At 44.7% G+C, this 12,055-nt stretch overlaps 1 protein-coding gene across 1 annotated transcript in view; it reads left to right on the forward strand.

Moving 5' to 3' along the window:
• Nucleotides 1-12,055, forward strand: part of LOC126455576 (uncharacterized) — a 43,364-nt gene that overhangs the window by 7,568 nt on the left and 23,741 nt on the right. The window contains exon 2 of the mRNA XM_050091331.1: nt 484-1,370. Within this exon, the coding sequence (XP_049947288.1) occupies nt 510-1,370 (861 nt within the window). The 5' untranslated portion in view covers nt 484-509. The remainder of the gene's footprint in view (nt 1-483; nt 1,371-12,055) is intronic.

Raw genomic sequence — 12,055 nt, forward strand, 5'->3', positions numbered from 1 at the left:
CTGACACCCACATGACACAAATTATTCATCGACAGTGTAACGGTGTCTGCTTTACATCAGCCGTCGACCATCAGCTATAGGTTCACAGCTGAATTAATATAATCAGAACAATGTAATTTTGACTACAACGCTTTTCACCAACTTCAAATGACGGATACGAATCAAACAACTACTTTTCTTCCACTTACACAAAGTGAAAGGGGGTACAGGGATTTGTTGGGCCACATGTACATAATGTGTGGAATGGGAAGAGTGTGGTATGTGTGTGTGTGTGTGTGTGTGTGTGTGTGTGTGTGTGTGTGTGTGTGGGGCCATCAGAGAGAGAGAGAGAGAGAGAGAGAGAGAGAGAGAGAGAGAGAGAGAGTTATGATTACAGCAGGTAGTTTGTTTTATTCACTACCCCCTTTTTCATTTTGCATATCTGCAAAATATAGTGCCATTTGCGTATGCGTTTTACCATCCAGTGTCTTATTCTGTCTACAGATTCGATTCGGAGGCAAGCTAACAACATGGAATCATCAACTGATACACGAGTGCCGCCACCTTCATGGATAAATCGCGATTTCATAGAATCAGCTTTGAAGAATGCAGAACGAAAGAAAATTACCGTCGATTCCATAAACGTCAAGTATGCAAATCCTGAAGGAGTTGGCTATACAAGCCTGATGTTCAGACTCACTGCCTCTCTGAGATATGAAAATAGTGAGGAGATACAGAAGAAAACCCTAATAGTGAAAACCACTCTTGAGTCAGGTGAACTGAAGGATCTAGTAGACAAAATAGATGCGTTCAAGTTCGAGGCAGAGATGCTACATGATGTTGTGCCACAGGTCCACGAGCAGTTGGTAGCGCTGGAGGGAGATGAGTTCCGGCCATTGGCAGCCAAGTGCTACCAATGGGGCCGGCAGCCCGCGGCTTTCCTCGTGCTGGAGGACCTATCAGCGGCCGGCTTCAGGTTGGCTCAGGGTGGCCAACCGCTAGACCTCCAACACTGCAGAGTCGCACTGCGGGCATATGCCCGACTCCATGCCTCTTCAGTCTACATGCTCAGCAAACAGCCGCAATACAAGGACACGTTCCGTTTTCACTTGTTCACAGACAAAGACGCTCTGCAATTTGCGGGATCTCTATGTAAAAAGATAATGACAGCCCTAGCGAATGAGTTTGATAAATCTCCTGGCTACGAGCAATATGGAGAAAGATACAGGACATTTGCTGACCGATTACTCGATGTTGCGAGTGAAAGAATGGAGCAGATCAGGAATCAAACAAAGCTTCGGGTATTGACTCACGGTGACTGCTGGAAGAACAACATGATGTTTAAGTATGTGAATGGAGAAGTTTCAGAAGTCCGACTAGTTGATTTTCAGGTGAGAATGATGTTTCCTTGTTCAGTAATATCAGTGCTCATCTCACTAATCATATTTCGTAATTTATTTCTACAAATGTCTGGGCAGAACGTAACATAAACTATTTGGTTTAAGTTGTGACGAGAGTTGTTATCATCCTCAGTAACTTGCTGAATATGCTGTTGCCTATATGGATAGAATTAACTAACTAGAGTCAGAATTTCTAGATTTTCGAAATGTTTCTTATTTAACACGGACCGACGCTTACTACAGCAAATTTGTCTATATGGGAAAGGTATCTAGGGTTTCGCTTCTTGGCTTGCAGAATCATTATGTCATCCAGGATAGGGACTCATCTGCCGGAGTGACATGACAGTCACTTATTGATATGCAATATTTGATTATTCTTCTGCTTAAATCTTGGCTGTTTTTGAGGAGGGTACAAGGTTTCATAACTAATGAAGATGGCCTCACATTATTTTGTTAGAAACGATCAGGCCCAGGTGTTCGTCCCATGGTCCAGTTTGACCGTTAGAGGTGAATCGCAATGGACTCAAAGAAGTGACGTGGTTCCCCAGGGCACTGCAGTTTGCGGAAGTCGAGAGCGGTAACCCTTTGCTCCATACTTTGACACTCTACACTCAGTCGCCAAATGTCAGCGGCTTTCTCCTTTCAAGGCAGTCTGCCCCTAAGCCACTGCAAGTCCCTAGTTTATCAATGAGCATGACGAATACACTTTCCTTCACGCTGATCTAGGAATGGGCTGTACTCAGTCAGCGTGAGAAAATTTGTTGCCTTTCATTCCAGATTTTGTTATCCAGTCACATGGGTCTTCCCCGCCATTGTGTTTCAGTGCGAAGGGAACACGGCTAGCAAATGATACCAACGTCTTGCATTTTAAGATGCCTTCTGGAGGCCCAAAATGGAAAATTTCTACAGGCTTCCACAGTATTCACGCATGCATGTAAAGTGAAATACTCGCTGGTCACTTTGCCAATGGCTGGGAGTCGAGTTTTCCATGAAGTGGGAAGTTGGTTTTGATAAAGCGCAGTTGGAATCACGTTCGGGGTGACGTCATCTGGGACATCCGTTGTCCTGAGGTCGTCGGGGGCAGCCATTTTCTGTAGGCCAACTTGACCGTCGTTATCTGGTGCTGATTGGCGCGTTTCGTCATATATTTGCTGACCTTGGAGAGTTTTAAGTGTCGTTCATTTTCGCGAAAACTTAATCCACTTTCTGACCAGCTCGCAATTTGTCAGATTTTACTACGCAACTTGTGTTGCTTGATTAGTTGTTTTTGTGTGATTTCTGTACTCGTTAACTTTGCTTTCGTGAGCTGCACAGAGTTGGAAAGCATGTTACGTTTTCCCCACCAGCCTTCCAATTAATTTCGTACCTGAAGTTTGAGGGTAACTGGCTCCAGAGCCCTTGTGAAATTTTTAAACGAAATCATTCCCCTTTAGGCTGTTAAAACATAATTTATTGCGTTTGCAATTTTGACACGTGGTCATTTTCAAGCATTCTGCAGACAATCAGTCGTCAAACATAATACAATAAATATGAAACTGACAAATGTTGAAAGTGCAAATTCAAAGCTATGTACGTACGTCGGATGTTGTGACACGTTCAATAAAACATATAAAGCTGTGACATGCTATGTAAGAGTAGTTGCATTTGATTTTATAAATTTGTCTGCTGTTTCATAGACTATTCACATTTGAAATAGACGGAAACCGCGTCTGTCAGTGCCGCACGGAGAAACGTTGCGATGAGTCAGGGAGGGGCTGCACACTTCATGGCGAGCCCCAAACCAAAGTACGCTTTTAGTGGGAAAGATCAATACCACATGGAGAATTTTTTAGTCTCACGTAAAGACAGTTTTCTCAAAAGCATGTCCGACGAGGCGGAAGTTAGGGTTGTTAAATGGCAGCTTGACGGAGGAGATAACTGAGAAATTTAAAGCAGCGAGACGCATGAGCGAACCGTACTGTCAAATCAGTCCGTTTGAAAGTGGGAGGACCCATTACTGGCATGACAGAGGACCCATTACTGGCATGACAGAATGTTACGCATCCATCTGGGCAATTGCTGCTCGTGTGGGACGAAGTGTTTCGGCAGTTCAACGGGTGTGTGCAGAACGGTTCACGGAAGACAGTAGAACACGATAACATGGATTAGGTCGCACCACCCAGAACACCCTCCGAGGAAATAAACACCTCATCCGAATGGCATTGAAGGACAGATCTGTGTCCTCCTCGGCTCTGGCGCAACAGTCGAATATTGTAGCACATCGTACACTGTCAGGTGTGATAGTCAGTCGCCTTTTATTACGGCATGGGTTACGTCTGCGTTGGTCACTCCTCCGCCTACTTTTGACGAATGTGCGGAAACATGCTGCACGGCAATGGTGTACGGAACGATGTTACTGGGGACAGGCATTGCATCAGATAGTGTCTTCAGACGACTCCACTTCCTGTTTGTTTGAGTCATGGCCGTGCTTTGGTTCGCCGCAGACAGGGGGAGCAGCATCTCAGTGACTGCATTTGCACAAGACATACACCACAAACTCAAGGCCATATGTTGTGGGATGCTATTCAGTGCAACCACAAATCACAACTGGTACGTGTCCAGGGTACTGTGACCATTGTGGCCTACGTGAATGACATTCTGCGACCCATAGCCATATGCTTTCTGTGCTGCATCCCAGACGCCATTTTTCAGCAAGACAATGCACGACCGCATGTGCCTGCACGAACGCGCGCCCTCTTGGTGTCACAGCATGTCAGTCTTTTTCCCTGGCCCGCCTGATCGTCACACTTGTCGTCAATCGAAAATGTGTGGGATACGGTGAAATGAAGGTTGCAGCAATGTGACCCAGTGCCAGCCAACACAGATGAACTTTGGGTCCAGGTGAAAGCAGCACGGACGGTTGTACCACAGGACGCCATTCGCGCCATTAAGCGTCGATGCCATCACGTATGGCAGAAGTTGTCAGGGCCCATGGCGGAGCCTGTGCCTATTGGGCAACAGGACACATGCTAAACCGAAGTGACTGATAATGTACATATCCTGTGAATATGAACGTCCTGTCACTAGTCGTTCAAGGTGTTCTCTTTTTTTTTTACGTGAGTGTACTTCATCATAGCTGATACTATGAAAATCTATCCTTGGCATACGAAATTCACACGACCGAAAACTGATTAAGACAGAGGCAAACACTTGAAGAAGACCTGCAGTGGTGAGAACAAGAGACGTGAGTGCAGTTTTTGTTTCTCATGCTGCAACCAGTGTACCCACTCAAAAAGGGTACCGACTACAACACTGCACAAGTCAGAACATGGAATCTCACTGTGATGTGCGTGCTGTTAGTGCAAATAAACAATCGAATAAAAGAATTATACATCGGGTGCCTCCATACAAAAATAAACACAACAGTAGAAGCTAATCAAATTACAAATTAAACTAACATAATATAATCAAACCACTTCCATCATGAATTAAACCACAGGATTAATTACAATAAAATTTTACGCACCATAAACATACATACAAAAGTAAACTTCCCAAGAACTTAACTTCTGTGTACGAACAGGCTACCAATTTTCCACCTGCAACTGAATCTGCGAAACAAACACATTTCCTATTTGCGCCAGTATTCAGGTCAGTGAATCCGTGTTGGTAACTGATGTTATCAACATAGTTGGCCAGAAAGTCTATGCCCAACAAAATGCTTGTAGACAGATTAGGCATTACAAAAAAATCTGTGGACATATGTGACTCCATCCACGTTTACTTCGAAGATAGCTTAACTTCTGATTGGCATACTGTGACTTCCAGTAGCAATCTTAATTTTTCATGGCTAACTAAATATACAACAACATCATTATTATTTACATGTTTTCAAAATGCCTCTGAAACACAATTCCCGTCACTTCTTGTATCGACCAGACAGTCTACGGCTGCATTATTGACAACAATATTTACAACACGTTACACTTTTTCAATCAATTCTTTCCTCAGCTCTGTCTCCGCCGATAAATCACTGTCAGTCTCCTTAAAAACTATCGATCTCCATGGTGTTGACCTTTACGTGGCTTGGAGTTTCAACATCTTCATCACTGGTTCAAATGGCTCTGAGCACTATCGGACTTAACATCTGAGGTCATCAGTACCCTAGAACTTAGAACTACTTAAACCTAACTAACCTAAGGACAGTACATACACCCATGCCCGAGGCAGGATTCGAACCTGCGACCGTAGCGGTCGCGCGGTTCCAGACTGTAGCGCCTAGAACGGCTCGGCCACTCCGGCCGGCCATCTTCCTCATTATTAAACATCTCGTCGAAAGCAGCACAAAATTTTGGCTGACTTTCCCTCCATCTGCACGTCTACTCAAGTCACACTTATCCATTACTTTCGATTTTTTGCGACAACGAAAGTTGCAGGCACATTTTGCGGTTGGTGCTGTTGCGCTGCGATATCGATGTTGACTCGAGGGCCGACTTGGTTCAGATGCTAATCATTTCTGCAGAACGTACTGATATACATGTCCTGTAAACATGAACATGCTATCCCTAGTCGTTCAACGTGTCTTCTTTTTCTGAACATGAGTGTATCTGGATGAGAGGATCAGACAGCGCATGGGCTGCATTTGTTGCTTGTCTGACTGACAAGGTGTAAGCCTGCTAAGGCATCACCGCAGTGCTGGATGCGGTGAGCCTACTGTCAACGCACTAACGACGCACACAGCGAGCAGTTCGTCACTGCGAGTGTTGCACTGAGTGTATGTGATGCATAAACCTCTTCATCGAATTTGATTGAATCAGAAAATGAGAACAAATCGTGGACTACGACTGAGAGAAAGAGGACACATAAAGCCAGAGAAACTGTTTTTGCAGTTTCATTTTATTGTTTAATCAGGCCGGTTGGAGGTCAGGCACTGATTAATAGAAACTGATGCAGTGTCTTAATATTTGAATATTCTATGTGTATACAAAGTGTTATTTTCACACACAAACAAGTGCAAACAAAACTTCCTGGCAGAATAAAACTGTGTGCCGGACCGAGACTCGAACTCGGGACCTTTGACTTTCGCGGGCAAGTGCTCTACCAACTGAGCTACCCAAGCACGACTCACGCCCCGCCCTCACAGCTTCACTTCTGCCAGTACCTCGTCTCCTACCTTCCAAACTTTACAGAAGCTCTCCTGCGAACCTGCAGAACTAGCACTCCTGAAAGAAAGGATACTGCGGAGACGTGGCTTAGCCACAGCCTGGGGGATGTTTCTAGAATGAGATTTTCACTCTGCAGCGGAGTGCGCGCTGATATGAAACTTCCTGGCAGATTAAAACTGTGTGCCGGACCGAGTCTCGAGCTTCTGTAAAGTTTGGAAGGTAGGAGACGAGATACTGGAAGAAGTAAAGCTGTGAGGACGGGCCGTGAGTCGTGCTTGGGGAGCTCAGTTGGTAGAGCACTTGCCCGCGAAAGGCAAAGGTCCCGAGTTTGAGTCTCGGTCCGGCACACAGTTTTAATCTGTCAGGAAGTTTCATATCAGCGCACACTCCGCTGTAGGGTGAATATTGCATTCTAAGTGCAAACAAAATTAATTTATATATTATTTCTTTACTTCGTAAATATGTTGTTCTGCCAAGTTTTAAAATATTACGCTAACAAATTCATATATGTTTACATTAGGATACTAAATATGCACCGCACAGGATGACCTTACCAGTGCACAGAATGTAAGGCTCTTATGTTTATTTATTATATTTTGCTGATTACTTCGTGGATAACTTCGATAAGCTGTTTTTATTCATGGTGCTGCTTTCCTTATATTGGTCACTGCGTAAAAGGTAAGGACAGCTGAGGTATTGTGACATGGCGGACTATTATTTAAGCAGGAGGTTTGGGTATGGGTCGAGAGAGACGTTTGAATGGCACGCCCTCTGTGACGGACTGGTCGTGCGTGGTTTGCATCCCGTGCTAGATGTGAGTGAGGAGTGTCGTCTACTGCCTAGAGAGAGCTCCCTGCTCTAAGTGGTGGCCCTAGTTCTGTGAATGACCGCTGACTGGCGTAACGTCAGCTCCACTGTTCGCGTATGTGCTCGTATAGCATAAACAGTAACTGGTACAATAAGTAACGATATGTCATACAAAAGAGAGGAGCATTACCAATCTGCTGGTGTGCAGATATGAACTGCAATCAAAATATGTTAAAAGATACGGCACCGATAAGTTTTTCATACCTACAGTTCAAATGGCTCTGAGCACTATGCGACTTAATTTCTGAGGTCATCAGTCGCCTAGAACTTAGAACTAATTAAACCTAACTAACCTAAGGACATCACACACATCCATGCCCGAGGCAGGATTCGAACCTGCGACCGTAGCGGTCACGCGGTTCCAGACTGAAGCGCCTTTAATCGCACGGCCACACCGGCCGGCTCCTACAGTTCGGGAAAAGGTTAATAACTTGGTTATTACACTGAAGAGTGAAAGAAACTGGTACACCTGCCTAATATCGTATAGGGCTACGCGGACACGCGGAAGTGTCGCAACACGACGTGGAATGGACTCGACTAATGTGTGAAGTAGTGCTGGAGGGAAATGATACCACGTATCCTGAAGGGCTGTCCATAAATTCGTAACAGAAGGAAAGGAGTGGAGATCTCTTCTGAACAGCACGTTGCAAGGCATCCCAGATACGCTCAATAATGTTAGTGTCTGGGGAGCTTAGTCGCCAGCGGAAGTGTTTAAACTCAGAAGAGTGTTCTAGGAGTCACTCTGTAGCAATTCTGGACGTGTGGAGTGTCGCATTGTCCTGCTGGAATTGTTCAAGCCTGTCAGAATGCACAACGGACATGAATGGATGCAGGTTATCAGACAGGACGCTTGCGTATGTGTTACCTGTCAGAGTTGTACCTAGACGTATCAGGGGTCCCATATCACTCTAACTGGACACACCTCACACCATTATAGAGCCTCTACCAGCTTGAACAGTCCCCTGCTGAAATGCAGGGTCCATCGATTCATGAGGCTGTCTCCATACCCTTTCACCTCCATCTGCTCAATACAGTTTCAAACGAGACTCGTCCGACCAGGCAACATGTTTACAGTCATCAACAGTCCAATGTCAGTGTTGATTGGCCCAGATGAAGCTTAAAGCTTTGTGTCATGCAGTCATCAAGAGTAGACGAGTGGGCCTTCTACTCCGAAAGCCCATATGGATGATGCTTCGTTAAATAGATCGAACGCTGAAACTTTTTGATAGCCCAGCATTGAAATCTGCAAGAATTTGCGGAAGGATTGCACTTCTGTCACGTTGAACGATTCTCTTCAGTCGTCGTTGGTCCCGTTCTTGCAGGATCTTTTTGCCGGCCGCAGCGATGTCAGAGATTTGATGTTTTTTCGGATCTCTGATATTCATGGTACACTCGTGAAATGGTCGTATGGGACGCTACCTACCATCGCCACCTCGGAGATGCTGTGTCCCATTGCTCGTGCGCCGACTATAACACCGCGTGCAGACCTACGTAAATCTTGATAACCTGCCATTGCAGCAGCAGTAACCGATCTAATAACTGCGGAAGACACTTGTTGTCTTACATAGGCGTTGCCGCCCGCATGCCGATGCCAGTTTCTTTTGCGCTTCAGTGAATTTAATGTATAGAAGAGATCTAACGTTCAGTCAACAGTTCTCAGCGAGGCGCTTCGAGTCATATATTCACATGATTTGCTGCATAATTAATTAAGCGGTGAGAAGCATTTAAATGGATCTTATTTGAAAATTGATATTACGTCTGATACAATACGAGTATACATCCAGGAAGGCAGTATAAGTCGGTGAAGGTCGTTACACAACATACTCAACCTTCAGTCCTTCAGTTTTATAATTTTTATTTTGTATTTTATTAATTGTTCATAAAATTTGCGTAGTTTTGATCATTACTCAAGACATATCTCAATTCTGAATAGTGCATTGGAAAGAGGAATAAAAGTCTGATGAGAAAGTGGTGACATATCCATAAATGCCGTAATATTTGACTGTACGAAGAGAATGAATTATTTTCAAGTACTTCAGCGACGTTTTGTAATTGTTTGAATTTGAAAATTTTGGATGAATTGTCGCACGTGGAATTAAATGCAGGGTATGGATTTGGATTTGAATTTTAGTGAGCATCTAGTAACGCAATTACATTGTCAGTAATACTTATGTATGGAAAATGTAAATTACGGTGGTTAAACCACGAAACTCGTTAAGTGACATAGGTGTTAGATCTTCCGTGAAAGGGTGAACTGAGACCATAAAAGGGCACCGGTCATCTTACTCGAGGACGGTGTTCGGATCGACTTGGTTGAGCCAACATCTATGTCAGTCTGAACAGTGCACCAGCCACACTCGTTTTGGAAGATAGGAGCTTTTTGGGTCGTCGGTTGTGGGACTTCGATTTATTTCACATGAGTTCGCTGTGGACTAGTCAAAACTTCAATTATTTTCTGCTTCTAGATCTGCAGAACTTATGATTTCTCGCGTGAAGTCGAATTCTGACTCTGATTCTGTACAATGAAATTGGACGTTGACTCAGTTTGCCTGTGAGAGACTTAGATTATTTCTGCTACTAACCACACATAGGTTATTGCATCGTGTGTCGGTTAGATTCAGTCTGGGTGTGAACTGCTGTGTAATTTATCTTCATTTAACGCTTATCTCTGAACACGATCTGTGTTTTTCCAGTTGTTTTAATATATTTGATTTTGTGTAGTGAATTCGCTAACCACTACATTGCGGGCTCCAATCACTTTCTGCTTATTTAACGGAGTAACTGGTTTTACCAGTCTTCGAATTAATGTGAATATTTTGAAGAAAATAAAATTTATTAGTGAAAATATTGAGTTGCGGCTTGTTATTTTGCGTAATTTGCATCTACGTACAGCCTAGTTCGCATTTGTCTTTTCTGTTTAATATGCAACTTACCACTGAGGCTTTCACTTTGCTTTCCACAACTTCAAGCAATAATTGATGTTTCTCGACGTACCTCTTCAATAGGGAGTAATTTCATTATTATGGGAATTACTGCTCACCACTGTCAAAGCCAGTAAGGAAACTAATTACTCTATCAATTCATTTGGGTTGATGCCTGCTGGTGATTTGCTGCAGAGCGTGTACCAGTTCGGAGCGTCATCATCGTCGTCATCTTCATCATCATCATCAACATCATCACCTTCTGCTTCTTCTTCTTCTTCCTCATCATAATCATTTTCATTCTCTTTGTGATGGCAATAATTTTTTCTCCAGAATCTCCTCTTTTCATAAATGTACACTACTGCCCATTAAAATTGCTACACCACGAAGATGACGTGCAACAGACGTGAAATTCAACCTACAGGAAGAAGATGCTGTTATATGCAAATGATTAGCTTTTCAGAGCATTCACACAAGGTTGGCGCCGGTGGCGACACCTACAAAGTTTCCAACCGATTTCTCATAGACAAACAGCAGTTGACTGGCGTTGCCTAGTGAAACGTTGTTGTGATGCCTCGTGTAAGGCGGAGAAATGCGTACCATCATGTTTCCGATTTTGATAAAGGTCGGATTGCAGCCTATCAAAAAATGGCTCTGAGCACTATGGGACTTAACATCTGAGGTCATCAGTCCCCTAGAACTTAGAACTACTTAAACCTAACTAACCTAAGGACATCACACTCATCCATGCCCGAGGCAGGATTCGAACCCGCGACCGCAGCAGTCGCGCGGTTCCGGACTGAAGCGCCTAGAACCGCTCGACCACCGCGGCCGGCTGTAGCCTATCGCGATTGCGGTTTATCGTATCGCGACATTGCTGCTCGCGTTGGAAGAGATCCAATGACTGTTAGCAGAATATGGAATCGGTGGCTTCAGGAGGGTAATACGGAACGCCGTGCTGGATCCCAACGGCCTCGTATCACTAGCAGTCGAGATGACAGTCAACTTATCCGCATGGTTGTAACGGATCGTGCAGCCTCGTCTCGATCCCTGAGTCAATAGATGGGGACGTTTGCAAGACAGCAGCCATCTGCACGAACAGTTCGACGACTTTTGCAGCAGCATGGACTATCAGCTCAGAGACCATGGCTTCGGTTACCCTTGGCGCTGCATCACAGGCAGGAGCGCCTGCGATGGTGTACTTAACGACGAACCTGGGTGCACGAATTGCAAAACGTCAGTTTTTCGGATGAATCCAGGGTCTGTTTACAGCATCATGATGGTCGTATCCGTGTTTGGCGACATCGCGGTGAACCCACATTGGAAGCGTCTATTCGTCATCGCCATACTGGCATATCACCCTGCGTGATGATATGGGGTGCCATTGGTTACACGTCTCGGTCACCTCTTTTTCGAATTGACGGCACTTTGAACAGTGGACGTTACATTTCAGATGTGTTACCACCCGTGGCTCTACCCTTCACTCGACCCCTGCGAAACCCTACATTTCAACAGGATAATGCACGAACGCATGTTGCAGGTCCTGTACAAGCCTTTCTGGATACAGAAAATGTTCGACTGCTGCCCTGGCCAGCACATTCTCCAGATCTCTCACCAATTGAAAACGTTTGGTCAATGGTGGCCGAGCAACTGGCTCGTCACAATACGCCAGTCACTAGTCTTGATGAACTGTGGTATCGTGTTGAAGCTGCATGGGCAGCTGTACGTGTACACGCCATCCAAG

Source organism: Schistocerca serialis, chromosome 2 (assembly GCF_023864345.2).
Source record: "Schistocerca serialis cubense isolate TAMUIC-IGC-003099 chromosome 2, iqSchSeri2.2, whole genome shotgun sequence".
Lineage (NCBI taxonomy): Eukaryota > Metazoa > Arthropoda > Insecta > Orthoptera > Acrididae > Schistocerca > Schistocerca serialis.